The sequence below is a fragment of the Camelus bactrianus genome, chromosome 13, assembly GCF_048773025.1.
Source record: "Camelus bactrianus isolate YW-2024 breed Bactrian camel chromosome 13, ASM4877302v1, whole genome shotgun sequence".
Taxonomy (NCBI): Eukaryota; Metazoa; Chordata; class Mammalia; order Artiodactyla; family Camelidae; genus Camelus; species Camelus bactrianus.
In genome coordinates this window covers 65272526-65288227 of record NC_133551.1, presented here as the reverse complement: position 1 = coordinate 65288227, position 15702 = coordinate 65272526, and the positions used below count along the sequence as shown (strand labels likewise).

The window sequence follows — 15702 nt, the reverse complement described above, 5'->3', positions numbered from 1 at the left end:
GCAATGAGGATGAAGGAAAAAAAAATGTGCCTTAGGTAAAGCCATACAGCAAATCAGTGCACAGGCAGACATCAGATCATTGTAAAATTATTTCAGGCTGACAGCTTTCAATGACACTGAATGATATTATTGGAACAGTTAATTACTGAGTCTCTTTTAGAGCTATTTAGGTTGTGGGTAAGAGACTGGGGGAAAGCTAGGAGATTAAAAACAATTTCTCTATCATCTTAGAAAAATTTAAGTAAAGATATAGAAATATCTCTTTACAATATTATAGAAACTAACAAAATGGCTAGACTCATATTCAACAAAAAAAGTTCATACATCACTAAAAACCAATGCCATCACCCACTCTCCCTGTTCCCTCCGATCCACTCTACTGATGGACCACATGGATCTGAGAGATACTTTACCTGTGGTATACAGTACTGAGGACCCTGGGGCACTGGGTACGGCATGGGCAGATGGTTAACCATCATGATGTGCTGATTGGCCTGATACACTGCGGTGGGTGTCTGTGCACCGGGACGAATGGAAGGACTGCTGTTCGGGATGGTAGCTCTAGGAGGCTGTATTTGAGGCCTCTGGAAAAACTAAGGAGGGAGAAAAAAATATTTATTATTATTTTTTTTTTACAAATGGGAGTATGTGAATTTTATTATTATCTTGTGCGTTCTTCTTTTTTCCACTTATAAAAATCTTATCAGTGTGAATTAAAAAATACAATATACATAAAAACAGACTTAAGTGCCTACATTTGGGTTCACAAAAACATTCCACATGAGGCTTAGGCACACCAGGTCAAGTTTTGATAAATGTCATTCATTTGAAAACAGCAGGGCAGCCTCACTTTTAAAATGAAATCTCAGCTAATTTCAACAAAAAATTCCACACCATAATTATGAATTTCAAAATGTGTGGTAAAATATGACATAAGGGGTAGTTGGTATCTCTCTAAAAGTTCTTCTGTTGTATAAAAGCATTGATTCTTTCATAAAGAGTAGGTGGTTCATTATCAACTTATTAAAAGTTAAAGTAGTCCCCTAAAAAACTACCATTCAAGTAATTTAGAAAATATTTAGAAGAACAAGAAATCTCTCTGGACATAAAAATTTTCATCTCAGTCTATCAAGGTCAAGTTAAATTAAAACTATCTGTAGAGTTGTCATATGCTAATTGTCACATGATGGGAAAAGCATTTTCAAAACAGTGGCAACTTCATACTAAACTGAACTCAATTTTGCTTTCTCAAATAGTTTGCAATAAAGGTGGAGAATCTAGACAGGATTGAGAATGGTCTGGAAGATGCAGAGCTCAAATGTCTCAAACGGCAACCAGTATCTGTGGTTATTTCTGGTTCTCACTGCAGGCTTAAAAGCCTTGAAACAATATACCAATAGCAAATTCCCACCATGAATGCATGTATTCATCAGCAAACAATCAGTCTTACTCTAATAATAATACTAAGGGGATAGAGTAATAAAGAGGCCATGCAGAACCAGTAGTGTGTTACCTGGATGGGTCTGAATCCTCCCTTCAAATATGAAGCAAGAAAGCAGCAGGAAACAGAAAGAAAGCCAATGGAAAAGCTTACAGATCAGTAGGAAGGGGTAGGACATAGCATGCAGCTCAACAAAAATACCTTTCTATTTAGTAAAAATAGGAGAAGAAAGATTAGAAAATCAGAATGACAATTCTCCACTTGAGAATTCAAGGACACATGGAATTGAAGAATCAAATGGCATTTAATCCAAAGTAAGTAAGTCCAGCAACAAAAATATTCTAATAGTAGCCACAAGTCTTAACAGCTTGAAAGGAAATGTATGCTTAGTGGTACAAGTACAAATGGAACCGCTGATTCCCATTCTTGACTCTCAGGGACTTCCCATTATGTGATACGGCATTAGTTATCTAGCATTTCTGTGATCTACTCTCCATCTTCAATGGAGATGAGAGTTAATAATAGAAGTGCCATTTGTTATTTTAAAGTTTGCAAAAGTCCTAAGATATAACTAAACTTTTCAACATACACCAGACTCTTCATGATAGAAACATGCTGTTTTCAACAAACCAGGTATATAAGAGGTCACTTATAGCTTTAAAATGGGTAAATATAGTAATAGTCTGAAAACGTGGTCTAGCTTCAAAATCTCCTGATTTGTCTCACAAGTCCAGACATGAGTGTTGTTACTGATTCAAATAAAGGCATGGGTCCATTCAGGTCTTATCATGTCCTACTCTTAAGCATCAAGCTACCCACAGGTGGTAGAGGAAGTAACTTTTCACCTTGTGCTGAATTGGAAGAATTGGGATCCAGTGCCCAAGGCTCATTCCCATTCAGCCCTAATACTCCTGGGCAAAGAAAGCCCTAAAGAGGATAAGTCACAGAAAAGCAATAGACAGCAAGGAATAGCAGGAGAATGGAGTGAATGGGGGAACCAGATGGCAGAAGCCACAGAAAGTAGTTGGTGAAGATGAAAAGAAAATACAAGAGGCAAGGTTGGTAACACAGGCACCTGAGCTGGGCCACAATGACAGTAATATTCTTCAAATTATCTTCACTGACACAGCTTTGGTGACAGACAAAAGAACTTATGTCAGCTGCCACCAGGAACACTGGACTAATAAACTTTCCATTCCAGACTTCATGTCTCTTAATTACATAGCAAATAGAATCTATTATTCATCAATGTGTATGAGCTGTAAACACACTTCAGGAGTGAATTTTAGCATTTTTATAACTCGGTTAATATATTGGGAGCCACAAAACTGTTACAGGACTCAGGGAGAGGAGGGGCATTCATTTGGATCAACTCATTGAGGAGGGTCATTCATCTGGCTCAACTCACTGAGCACTACTAGATGTTAGACATAGTGGATAAAAAGATTAATTTTATAAGATCTTTTTCCATAAACTCTAGAGGGCAGCCAAGACGAGGAGAGTATCAAATGGATGATCCATTGTGGTTAGATACATGGTGTTGTGGGGGAGAGAGAAAGGAAACTAATCTAGTAACTTATACAGAGCAAAAAACATAGAAATGGGTAAAGTTTTCCCATAAATTTTAATTATATTATATGTGAATACTTTTCTTGCCACTATTTTCCAACTGCTCTGCTGGAATTTTTAACCAGCCTGCCTAGAATAACTGAGACTACATCTTATTCAAGGAGATTTCTGAATAGTATAAGACTCTTTTCTTCAGTTGTTTTGAAAGAAAATTAGGTGTTTCTAATGATACTCCTAATATCAACATACAGCTGAGCCAGTAAAACACAAAATTTGTGGTTATGGGGACATACAATTTTTTTTTATAAACTAAGATTTCAGCTTTGAAGCTAAGTAGAAAAATGTATTACACAGGCACATTAAATAGCAATAGTAAAGATTCATATAGCACTTTTAGCTACCAAGTACCTCTCTAAATACTTCACATTATGTTAAGTTATCCTCACAACAAACTTCTAAAGCAGGTACTATTATTAACACCACCCTTAGATATATGAGGAAATCGAGGGACAGGGAGATGAACTTGCTAAAGGTCTCCCATGTGTAATTTAAAAACATTTAGGTTCTGGGTCTGCACTTTTAACTGTTACACACTCTACCTCTCATGAAATGGAACGTCCTTCATAATTTCAAACAAGCGATGTCAGTCAGAAGAAACCTTTTTTTTTTCCTCCAAAAAATAAAGGGATGTGGAAGGATGTTTGTCAAACTACACTAATGGGTACCCATCCCTCAACCGAAACCGATTCTTGGCATGAAAAACATTCCATCAGTTATCTCACGAAATTCATGTTTATCATTCGGGAAAACAAATTTCCTCTACCTACAAGACTCTAATTTTCTATCTCCCTTAGAGTAATTGAAATTTGTTCATATGCTTTTCTATTCCTGGTACATTTAGCAGGACTATTTCTACTCAACTTCAATGCAATAAGATTTTTACAATGACAGGCCATTTGGAGCTTGTTTTTCCCTTTAAAAAGTACACCACTACTCTCTCTCTCTGTTTTTCTCTCTCTCTCTCTCCCTACCCCGCCCCCCAAAGTTCTAGTATCTACAGGACTAGAAAAGGTATAATAAGGTGTAATGGCTGGATATGCAAAAGAAATAAAAAGATATGGATTTTCTTTTTTGTACTCCCTCCTAACCATTCAATTGTAAATATAGCATAAGATTTAATAGTGGTGAAGGAAATTAAGATTCCATGGGTAGGCATGGCAGCAAAACACAGATTATTAAAAAGAATGTGTGAATGTGAATGGGCTTTCTCAAACTGCTTGCAATTGCTTCTGAATCCCTTTTCCCCACTGCTGAGTGATGAAGAATCATTAAAAGAATCAAACTGTCCTGTTTTGGAAGTAGAGTACAGGCCACTAAGTCTAATCATATACTGGAAATTTGACTCTCTTGTATGACAATGCCTTCGGGTTATGAGACTTTAGCAACTCAAGACACAGTTCCATTTCATCGTTAAATTGAGTTCTGACACTGCAAAAGTCTTTCTTCCATTGGCTCCAAAATTTTCCCTCTGTATCATCTACCCTCTAGTCTGACGTCTATCTCAAAAAATCACATTGAACTCAAATCCCTCTTGTCCATAAGTGACAAACCTCTGAGCAATCTGAAGACTGCCATCACTGCTAACTTCTACATCACTATCTATTTTTTGTTCCAAGCCAACCACCATCCTCCAGCCCTTGTCCTTCCAACCAACATTTTTTAATACCCTGACCAGCTTACTCTTTTTTTTTTTTTAAATGCTTTATCCCCTCAGTTTGCTTCCATTGCTCAAAGTCTCACTAAATAGAGAACCAAACATAAATATCCAGGTCTCCCCAGAAGGTACCTGGCCCCCACTCAATAAACACCTGTTGCTGAATGAAGGAAAAATATATCCCTTTTATTCTGGCTACCTATGATTCCATCAATGAATAAGAATCGCAAGAGCTCTTTCGTCAACCGCACTTTACTATCAATTAGTACTGAGTTATAATCATTTAAAACTCTTAAATCTTCTTTATACATAAATCACTTTTAGATATACTCTTACTGTTATGTTTTGAAGCTCATATAGGGATTAGTATTTTATTTCTTTAAAAATTTATCTGGCTAATTTCAACCCATCATTTCAGATTGTACAGACTTTTTCGGATTCTTAATATATTAAGCAATGTCAAAACTACATGACCATCAGCAAATCTGACAGGTATGGTATTAATCCAAGTCACTGATTAAAATGCTGAAATGGGCTAGGCAGAGAAGAACCTTGCACAACATAAGTATTATCTCCAAACTTGATCTCATTCTGTTTAAAGTTTTTTAAATCTTTCAACGGTCCACTAGTATGCCAGGAGAATGGCAGAGGAAGGTGAGAGCCTTCATTTGAGGTGGTACTTTGGGCAGCTCCAAAGGGCTAGGATACATTTAAATAAAACAGAGGCTGAACTTAGGGTACTCATAATTGCTGATGTTCACAGAAATACACTAGAAGTAGGAAGGAAAACGTTTCTTGGAAAATCCTTGTAAAAATGAGGTAATTATACCATTACCAAAGTTTCCTAGCAATAACACTGGCAATAAACGCTTTTTAAAGATGTTGTTAAATATACCATTTCTCATGACTTTGCTCTCTAAAATCATCAAAAGACAAAGATATCTCTAAAACACTATATAATAATCAGAAATTCTTTTAAAAACACCTATTTATTTTTAGCAACTAGAAAAATCTTATTTAATCACATTAGTTCTTCCTATGTCACAAAACTACTTATTAGTACTCATCAATTTGCAAAGCAATAAAACCCATATCTAAAATATGATTCTGAAATCCCTAGCTTTCTGGTATGCATACAGTTCAACCTACTGGAGGGATAAACAGTAAGATTCTCAATTAAGAAATTTTTTGGTTAATATCTTTAAAAAGTTTTAAGTACTCCTGGGAAAAATGATAGTACTATGATTTTCTGACAAGTTACAAAGGGACAAGTAGTAAAGAGTCTACATAATGGGGTATTATTCATGTATCAACCAGATATTCTGCTGACTTACAACAATTTATTTCATTATAAATTATTCATTTAAAGTCTTTATATTTTAAATTCTTTGCGTTCCTGCGTATAAATTATTTATTTTAAATTCTTTGCGTTTTCCTGCACATAGCCTATATTATCGTGTAATTTAGGTTTCTTTCACTAAAAATTAGAAGATGTAAGCCCTAGAACTGAGCCATCCAATATGGTAGCCACTAGTCATATTTACTTACTTAAATTAAAATTTAATTAAAAATTCAGTTCTTCATCTACAATGCACATTTCAAACACTCAATGTGGCTACATGCGGCCAGTAGTTACCATAGTGAATAGCACAGATACAAAAGATTTTCATCATCACAGAAAGTTCTGTTAGAAAGTGCTACCTTAGAGGATTATGTCAGATGGAAGAAAGAAAACTCTAAGGATTCTGTCAGGAATAAGAAGGTGTTCTGTCAGATTATAATGTAGAGTCTTGGAAATGAGCATCCTTATAGAACACTTCAATCATAGGTAAAAATAGCTTGGGAAAAGGGGAAAGGTAGGCTGTCTCACTACTAAAGGAAACTGACACTTATCAAGGGCTTATTATGTGTCAGGCACTGTGACAGGCAGGTACTTTTAATCCTCACAATACCCTTAGGAGATAGGTACAGTTATTTTAACACCTCAGTAGTACATTTGTGAGCATGTTTTATCCATTTTGCAGATAAGAAAGCTGAAGTCCAAGGTTAGTTCGTAGTAAAAGTAACACAATTTCAGTTATGCCAACTCCCAACCTGTATTTTCTTCACTGTCTCTGCTACAACTCTAAACTCCTTGTGAGTAAGGCACCAGAAAAAACGGCCCATCACTGACACACATCAATCTCTGAAAATCTAAGAGTTCTGGTGATAAGACTGCATAGATGCTTGATTTGACTTCCTAGTAATATTCATTAAACTCTTAATATGCCAGGCGTGGCCCCAAAGCCTTCATTTATTTCACTTTTCAAATCAAACAAAATGCCTAGGACCAATACAAATATTTCTCTACCAAGGACTAGGACTTCAAATGGAACAGCACAACTGTGGGTTCAGAAATCTTTAAAGGTCATAATGGTACGGACCGGGGGTGGGTGTGGGGGGGTGGATCAGCATAAGCCAGCTGTTTCCTTTTTTAAAATCTTTTTGCAAAAAGAACCAAACTACAAGAGTAAAACATGCATAGTTTCGATGCCTGCCACTAGGTAACATACTCCTTGATGCCAAACACTGTTAAGTTTTATGAAGCTTATTATTTGTTTATACTAAATCCAACTGCGTTTAACACTATGTGAACTAAAAGCATGTATCAACATACTGCAGAATATTTTGTTCCACGAACACTTTTAAATACAAATTCCCTGGTCTTTCTCATAATGCAAAGGCTACTCAGGCACAGTACATAACCAACACTTGTGATTTCTTGTGAAATTCAAAAGTAAAATAAAGACAGGAACATAAGTAACTTTAAACCACAACTACACAAATTTGGATGGCCAAAGACATGAAATTAATAACACAAGCCAGATCTACATTATACACCAGGTGACTTGTTTTAATTCTGGGTGTACATTCTGTTCTTTCAGTTTCTAATTACTTTGGGATTTTCAAACATCAGAGTAAAAATAGCTCACATATTCTAAAGCCAAGAGTATCTGCATGTAGAGTAACTTAGGACTACTTCTTTTACCTCTGAAGAAAACTGTGTACTAAGCTAAAGCTCTCTTCAGGTTATAAAATGCAAAAAGAATAGAACATTCTTACTAAACTAAAGAATCCCTGCAAAAGCCAAAAATTATTGGTACCAGGAAGATGATGTGGTGACATAATCCTAATTAGAACACGGTATCCCTGACTAGAGGGACTTAAAAAAGAGCCTTGGCTGGCCATACATTAAGATCTTCTAAATAAAAGTTGTTCTAAGAAATAAACACACCCTATAGCAGTTTCTCGGTTCTATTAAATGAAAAATGTTTACTATCTAAAGTCTTGTTATTTGTTTAATTCAGATAACTTCATTTGACAAAGAAGAAAAAATACATAGGTTCTAGATTACTAAACTGAATAACAGTGCTTTCTTCTCACAAGCAATTACCTTCAAATAGCTTGCCTAAATAGCAGTTAATTTTTTTCCTTGAGATGTTGACAGAACCAATTGTTACTCAGCATTCACAAAAAGGTACATTAAATATATAAAGATATATAAATATACTATTGGACTTTACCAACAACAATCACAGGAAACATCACCCAGCATCAGATTATTTTGTAAGAAAAAATAAGAGCAAATAATGAAAGGATATATGATTGGAAAGGTAGCCACTGGTGAACAATGTAATAAAGGAGAAATGAGAAATCTATTCACTAATTCTAACTATTCAAGACTAATTCTAACCCTTGAGTTAATTCTTTCTGGCCAAAGCAAACAGCCATAGATGAAAAAACCTTTTGTACATTCAATTCAACTTTGAGTCCTAAGCACAAGAAACCAAAATATCCCAGGACATAGATGTTTCCCTTTAAAAAATGTATTGTCTGTGTACCACTCAATGTCTGTTTTCAATTGTATTACTTCCATAATGCGAGTCTCTATGTCCTGTTTTGTATTATAAGCATCTCCTTTTCCTTGAATCTCTCAGGGTTTAGGTCTCTACCTGGCTTTAGATTTGAGGACATTTATTAAATACAGACTTCAGCCAGTGATTCTCAAATGGGAAACAGTATCGTCTCCATAGAGGGAAATGCATTAAGATGTTTTTATTTTGTTTTGTTTTTTTTAATTGTCCCTGGGGGAATTCTACTAGCCCAAAGGTTGCTGAAGAAACTGCAATATACAAGGCAGTTTTTCGTAACTGGCTATTCCATCCAAATGCCAATACCTATTCCGCAGTGAAACAAGCCAAACTGACCCCTACATCCATGGACACAAAACTGCAAACTTTTCCTAACAATTTACTCGTTGTCACACCATAACACTGGTTCAGTTACTTGCTCAGCAGAGCCACTTCAACCACACTCCTTCCCTCCTCTGTTTCTCCAAGGTAGCTACTGCTGAAGCCTGAGCCAATGTTATGTATTTCCTTACTCACTTAATTCTGTGAGGTATAGTGGGAAAAAAAATGTAATAGTATTTAGAAAGGAAGAATAACAGAATAAAAGCAGCCAGCTACCTAAAGCTTTTATATCCCAAAGCAATGCTCTGGATTTATGTGGCACCCCAAGAACCCATCTTTAAGAACTAGTGTGGGAAAGTGTTTTTCTTGCTAATGAATAAATAATAAATATATACACATACATAGTTCTACTTTTTTAATGCTTGAAACATGTCATAATTTTGCAAGCATTCTACAAATCAATGAAGGACTCATCTGCCAGTACTTTGAGTTGTATTACATGTGAAAAATGATTTCAGGACAGAAATTAACTTTCTCTCACAAAGATTCCTCAAAGTTTTCCTTGGTTGTTGGGATTAAATAAAGATAAAATGTATTACAAGCCTTTAGGCTCAGAAGAAAGTTTTAGAAAATAAATTTTCCCAAAGCTGATAATTATTAAGGCTTAAATAGAATATCCCTGTTGGAGGACCACAGCTACTGAACCTAAATAATGGAAACACTTTGCCTTATTATATCAAGGAGCTCAGAAACCTTTTTTTTTAATCAATAGTTTCTTTTTACTCTGCTTCTTAAGCAGAGATCATCCAGATTTCTCTGTCAGGAGTATCTGGCTTGATCCCTGACTAAAATATAAACCTGGCCTCGATGGCCCTATACATGTTAAAAGCATTTATAATCAATCTTTTTACTTAAGGGATTTATCTATTTTTAAATTATTAGTAATCTTACCCCCTAGATTCTTAGTATATGACAAAACACTCTACTAATCACTTTATTTGTATTATCTCGTTTATTCTTCACATCAGTCCTGAGATGGTATTAATATCGTCCCTATTTTACAGATGAGGAAACTGAGGCTGAGAGCAGTAAATAATTTACCCAAGAATATTCAGTTCATAAGGAAGAGTTAAACCTAGATCCAGCAGACACCAAAGTCCAAGCTCTTAAAGTACTTTAACAATCCTATCTCTAGATACTAAAAAAGTACTCCTGAGTTTTATTTCTTTATCAAATCCAAAGAACTGCCATCTACTTCACACAATCACCTCTGAGTTCTCCTGAAAAGTGTCTTTAACATCTTAGAATTTGCTTGGCTTTTATATCACCTAAACTGGAAAGACTGTCTTTTGAGAAATAGTCTCATATTAAATCACTGCTAGAAAATGAAAGTCTTCAATTAAACAATATCCATTTACTCAGTAATAAGAATTCTAAATATGACACCACAGGTAAAAATATTGGTAACATTTCTCTCACTTTATCAAACTATACTATGTAGCACAACTATATTAAAAATAGCTACCACGTATTGGTTACTTATTTTATGTCAGATGATGTAAGCATATTATCTCTAATGTAAAGGGTATTTATCCCAACTTTACATATGACGAACCTGAGGCTCAGAAAAAGAACTACTTGATTCAGTCGGTTACAGAGTAGAGCTGGTAATATGAACCCAGATCTGTCAGATTCTAAAGCCTAGGCTCTTTCTACTATAGAATGAGAAAATGTTTCAGAACAATGCATTAAAAAGCTATGCGGGGGGGGGGGGGGGGACGGGGACCCTGTAAGTCTTTTTTCTTTCTCCCAAACTATGCCCTCTGTATATTCCTATTAAATAAACTAGTATTCGCATATACATTTTTGAAATTTTACTTCATATAATGCTTCATTTAAAAGAACCAATAGGCTAAAAATACTAAAATTAAGTAAGGTATCTATTTTCTATGTATCCTAAGAATAAAGATAATTCTATGCAGCAAATGAATGTATATTATTGTGAATCAATTTGTTATTAGGTCTAAGTTAGTAACTGAGATTAAATGGTTTTAGAAATACTAACACAATTTTATACACATCAATACAAGTTACATCAGAATGTTAACAGAAAACCCTTAGAATGTTGCCTGTTCCATTTAGTTAAATTTAAATTTAATATAGATATCCACAAAATCTATGACAGCTAAATATATCCAAAGTTTTTTAAGGTTCTCTAAATTCAGAGCAATTATTTTTCAGAAAGTAAAAAAACTAAATTATTTTTAAATTGTGTCATAAACAGAAGCAAAACTGGTTTGTTAATAACAAAATGCTATGAAATTAGTGAAAGACAAGAAGAACTACATTACAACAGACTGAAGCTACTCTTGGAGAGAGTAGAGTGGTTCCATGGAATGGCAGCATTCTAAGAGCCAGCAGCTACTAAAGCCCCCACCTATTAGTTAAGGGTAATAGCGAAGGGGCAAGGGTACAGTACCTGATGATGGGCAGGTCGAGGCCCCGCTGCAAACTGAGAAAAGGAGGGAAAACAAACACAAAAGGAAAGGCACAAAGAGTCAGAAACACCACAACAAAAACCAAAATGTCACACAATATGCCAAAAGGAAAAAAAAAAAAAACAAAAAAAACCCACAAGAAAAAAAAAAAAAAAAAAAAAAAAAAAACACAAACAGTCAAAGCTTTGCTGCAGGACAGTGACAGACAGGTACTAAGATTCAACAGGTTAACACCTCTACCCAAAATAGTTTGCCATCTATCAGCTGGGAGAGAAACAGCTAAGCTGTTAGGCACATAAGGGTGCTTCTCTGATAGGAATTTTTTTAACCCTAAAATAAAGCAAAAGAAAGTTTGAAACACTAAGTGGTTATATTAAGACAAACATGAAAAGTCAAGTATGCTTATGCAACTGATATAGCTGAAGGGAATGAGAAATACTTTTACATTACAAGAAACAGCTTGGAGGTAATTAAAATGTTCAATAGTAAAATAAAGAATGTAAATGGACTGATTTCAAATTTACTTAAGTTTAAAGGGTAAACACATGAAATGGAAGTTTCAGTATCTTCCTTTATTCCTTAGAGTTAAAGACTAAAATTTAATTTACATATTATAAACATATAAATAGATGTTTATAATGTATAAATATATATTTAAGTATAGAAATAATTATGTATATATGTTTAAATGCAATTAACTAGAAAAGCTTAATATCAGGCATATCAAAGCAAATAGTATTAAAGAATATCACTCTCTAATATGATTAATCAAAGTGGTACTATTACAGACTTAAGAAGAAAAAAAGAGTAGAAGTCAAAACCTCAATACTATTTAAACACAACAGCACAACACTGTACACATGTACCTAGTGCTATCTAATATCAAGAATAACAGCAAAGGAAAACATAACTCCTTAGCTAAATCATAAAGCACTTGAAATCAGATAGTACATATTCCAACTCTGAATTTCCCTAACTTAGAATGGAAGAAAAAGCTTTTTCACCCATAAAATTTTAAATACAAAACCTCTAACATCAAATAATTCTTCATCAGGGCAAAACTGGGCTTCCAAAAGTGACTTTCTAAAAAAAACAGAGAAAACTATTTGGGCATGTAATGTCATATACTGGCTACCTACACATTAACTACTGAAATGTTAACCGCCCTCTTTAACAGTGAAAAGAAAATATTTAGTAAGTAGTTTTGAATGCAAACCATACATGGCTTTTATTTAAAATATTTAAGGAGCTAAAATATAAATCTTCCTTCAGTTGTTTTATTTCCCACAGAGCATTCCTTCTGTTAGTTCATTACTATGGGAGAAGTAGACTGAAGATTACTAAGAAACAATCCCTTATACTCAGAATTTAAGTTATGTGCAATAGTATATGTAAGAATTTGGAATTACTTCCTCAATTGCCATTATTCAATATAAAACATTTTCCAAAAATTGTAGTGATGTACAGGTCACAACGTAGGATACGACTGAAGACAGCTCTATCAAAAATTTACCTTAGAAGCTAAAATATCACCTCTTGTTCAAGGAATGAAAAGTGCCTTAACACATTTGTTGAAGTTACTCAGCATAAATTAACAAGCTCTTGATGACGTATATGATTAGGGTACGTTAGTCAGCCATTATATTTGCTAATAACCACTGTAAAATAGCTTTCCAGAATGATGATAATGGCAGCTATAGTTCTTGCAGAACATTTTCTCTTCAAAGAAACTGAAGTCTTATATTTTCAGTTTTCCAATTATGAAAGGAAGATATATCATACCTCTACTACTGACACCAAGTTTCAAGAATAGGCAATATCACCCAGGTGGTATTAAAGTAGGGGGTGGAAGTGAGATGTTTCTTCATGCACTTTTGAAGGAAATGGGAGAGAAGGGCCACGTTAAAAAATTCACCTGAGTACAGCAGTACCTGTCTTATCACTGTTCCACAGAAAGGCCCCATTTCTAAGGCTCTGAAATAAAAGCTGAAACTTTATAGATTTGGAATGTTGCAATCAAAAGAGAACTTTCTGTGAGCAAGAGGAATACCTTATAAAATTATACACATATTTTTTTTAAAAAACACAAGTTAGTGGGAAAGTACCCTAGTCTATTTTGCACTAGTCACCATTGGCTATTGAGTTTTTCATTTGGAACAATAGTCTTAATCCTATGGGTAACTGTAAGCAACAGAACAAACTGTAGTCGCTGCTGGCTCCTATTAAAAACAGAAACTTTTCTTTCTTTTTTCATTTTCTTTTTTTTCAGGAGGGGTCTTTAAGATGGTGAGGACTGTAGATATTAAGGAAAGCAGCCTTCTGTGAACTCAAATCTGATGTTTAATGCCACCCACCCACCCACTCACTCACTCTTCCATGCACAGTTGGTAACTGAGCATGGCCAACGTACATTGATGTAACTTTGGCACCTGGCACCACAAAATATAAAAATAACCCATGGTTACAGGTTACTGCAAATGCCAAACTGTCCCCCTCTCCCAATTAAGCATTCAATAGCTTCACCATTTTGGAGGCCATTAAAAAATAAACTATGGTTTAAAGATTTCCAATACAACCAGAAAAATGGAACAGGCAGTAGTTTATCAACATTTTCTTACTTTTAAACAAGACTTCCAACAATATAAATTTAACTAAGACCTAAGTATCATGTAGAAATACAGGCACAAAGGTCACCTGAAGCAGGGAGGGGGGGCCATTTGAAGTCAGTTGGATTGCAAAGGCAGCTGTCCAGGGAAGAACAGAAAAGCCTAAACTGTGCAATTGCCAATGGCCCATTAATGCAGAAATAGAATGGAGTAAGCTTTAGCTGCTCTACAAAGCCATGGGAAGGTCCCTTCCTTAGTGCAACAGCTTACCTCTCCTCACCAGTTGGGACAGCTGAGCTGTGGGATGGATGAGACTAGACTATGGCAACTTGGGATGTAAAAAGAAAATGCAATCCTGCTGAATTCTATATCCCAGCTTCACCCTCCCAGCACCAACACAAATGAAATAAAGAAAATTGGACCCAAAACAACAAGCAAGAGTAGTATGGGGTCTGCTAGTCTTGCACTTGTTTTGGGGTATGTAATGGAATGTTATGTGTGTGGTTTTTAGCAATGGGGGTGGTAATGGTCACTAGCAGAGCAGATGGCAAAAACTGCATAGAGGACAGTATCTGAAGAGTTTATGACCACAGAAAAATGGCTGACAATCATAGGCAGTTTCCCCCTTGATATTCAATTATAAAATGGAAAGAGGGAAAAAGAAACCTTGAAATTTGTTTTAAAAATCAAATTTATCTGAAAGGGATATTCCTCTTCAAGTTTCAAATAAAGAAAAATCTAAACCAAAAATTACTCCTGTCTAATTCCCAGTAATAGAGAAGACCCACCCAATTTGTTATTCTTTTCCCCACTATGCCTGGCAGAAACTGCCATGCTAGGTTAGACTTTCAGAGAGGAAGCAATCAATGCATTTCTGTTCATCAGCCAATAAATGGATGTGGTCAAAAATAATGAGTGCCAGAGGCACCACTGCCTGCAAGAAGTACAGTTTGTTATATTGCTTACAATGCAGTATTTTATCCAGCCTCTTCCAGCCAAGGACCTGTAAACGGGAGTCTGTTCCAAAACCTTCCTCCTCTTCCAGTTGTCTGTGCAATGTATTGGCACTGTTCTGCTGGGCTGTCAAAAAAACTGGTTTAGAGATGCAGCTCTTCAGTCAGGTTTCGAGCCAGTTCTAACCATGTAAATTTCTTTTTTTCTTCCAATAATTATAAAGAGGGAGAAGTAAAGAGGGCCATGGAATTCTTTGCAATAAGAGTTTACCATAATGTTCCATGTTTTACCAGGGCCTGGCTAAATTAATTTGGCGAGATCTCAGGCCCACTCCAAGTAGTCAAGGGTCCGCATTCCCGAGCACTCTCAGAACAAAACTTACATCAGACATCTTGTTGACCATTTCAACAACAACAATAACAATGACAAAAACAGACAAGCAAACAGGCAACTAGGACCAAAGTCCCACCTCTTTAGAATGGTTCCTCCACCCCCTAGGGAGAACCAGGATCTAAGAACAGGTATTGGAGAACAGGGCAATAGGGAAAAGGAAGATAGAAGAGGATAACAGTGAACTCTATGATCTCCTAGTTCTTTGAGAAATTGTCACACATATCAAAATTTCTGAATTCATGCATAAAACCAAATGAATAGGAGCTAGTGCAATGAAATATTCCTGTACTACAGG

At 35.4% G+C, this 15702-nt stretch overlaps 1 protein-coding gene across 9 annotated transcripts in view; it reads right to left on the bottom strand.

Moving 5' to 3' along the window:
• The window catches only part of EIF4G3 (eukaryotic translation initiation factor 4 gamma 3), a 327940-nt gene that overhangs the window by 143363 nt on the left and 168875 nt on the right, over positions 1-15702 (bottom strand). For 4 of the 9 annotated variants that reach the window (XM_074377251.1, XM_074377254.1, XM_074377252.1 and 1 more), the window contains exons 5-7: positions 15027-15140; positions 11436-11468; positions 414-593 (exon numbers count right to left, since the gene is read on the bottom strand). In XM_074377251.1, coding sequence (XP_074233352.1) covers positions 414-593; positions 11436-11468; positions 15027-15140 — 327 coding nt within the window. The remainder of the gene's footprint in view (positions 1-413; positions 594-11435; positions 11469-15026; positions 15141-15702) is intronic. The other 5 variants (XM_074377253.1, XM_074377258.1, XM_074377257.1 and 2 more) reach the window with 3 other exon arrangements.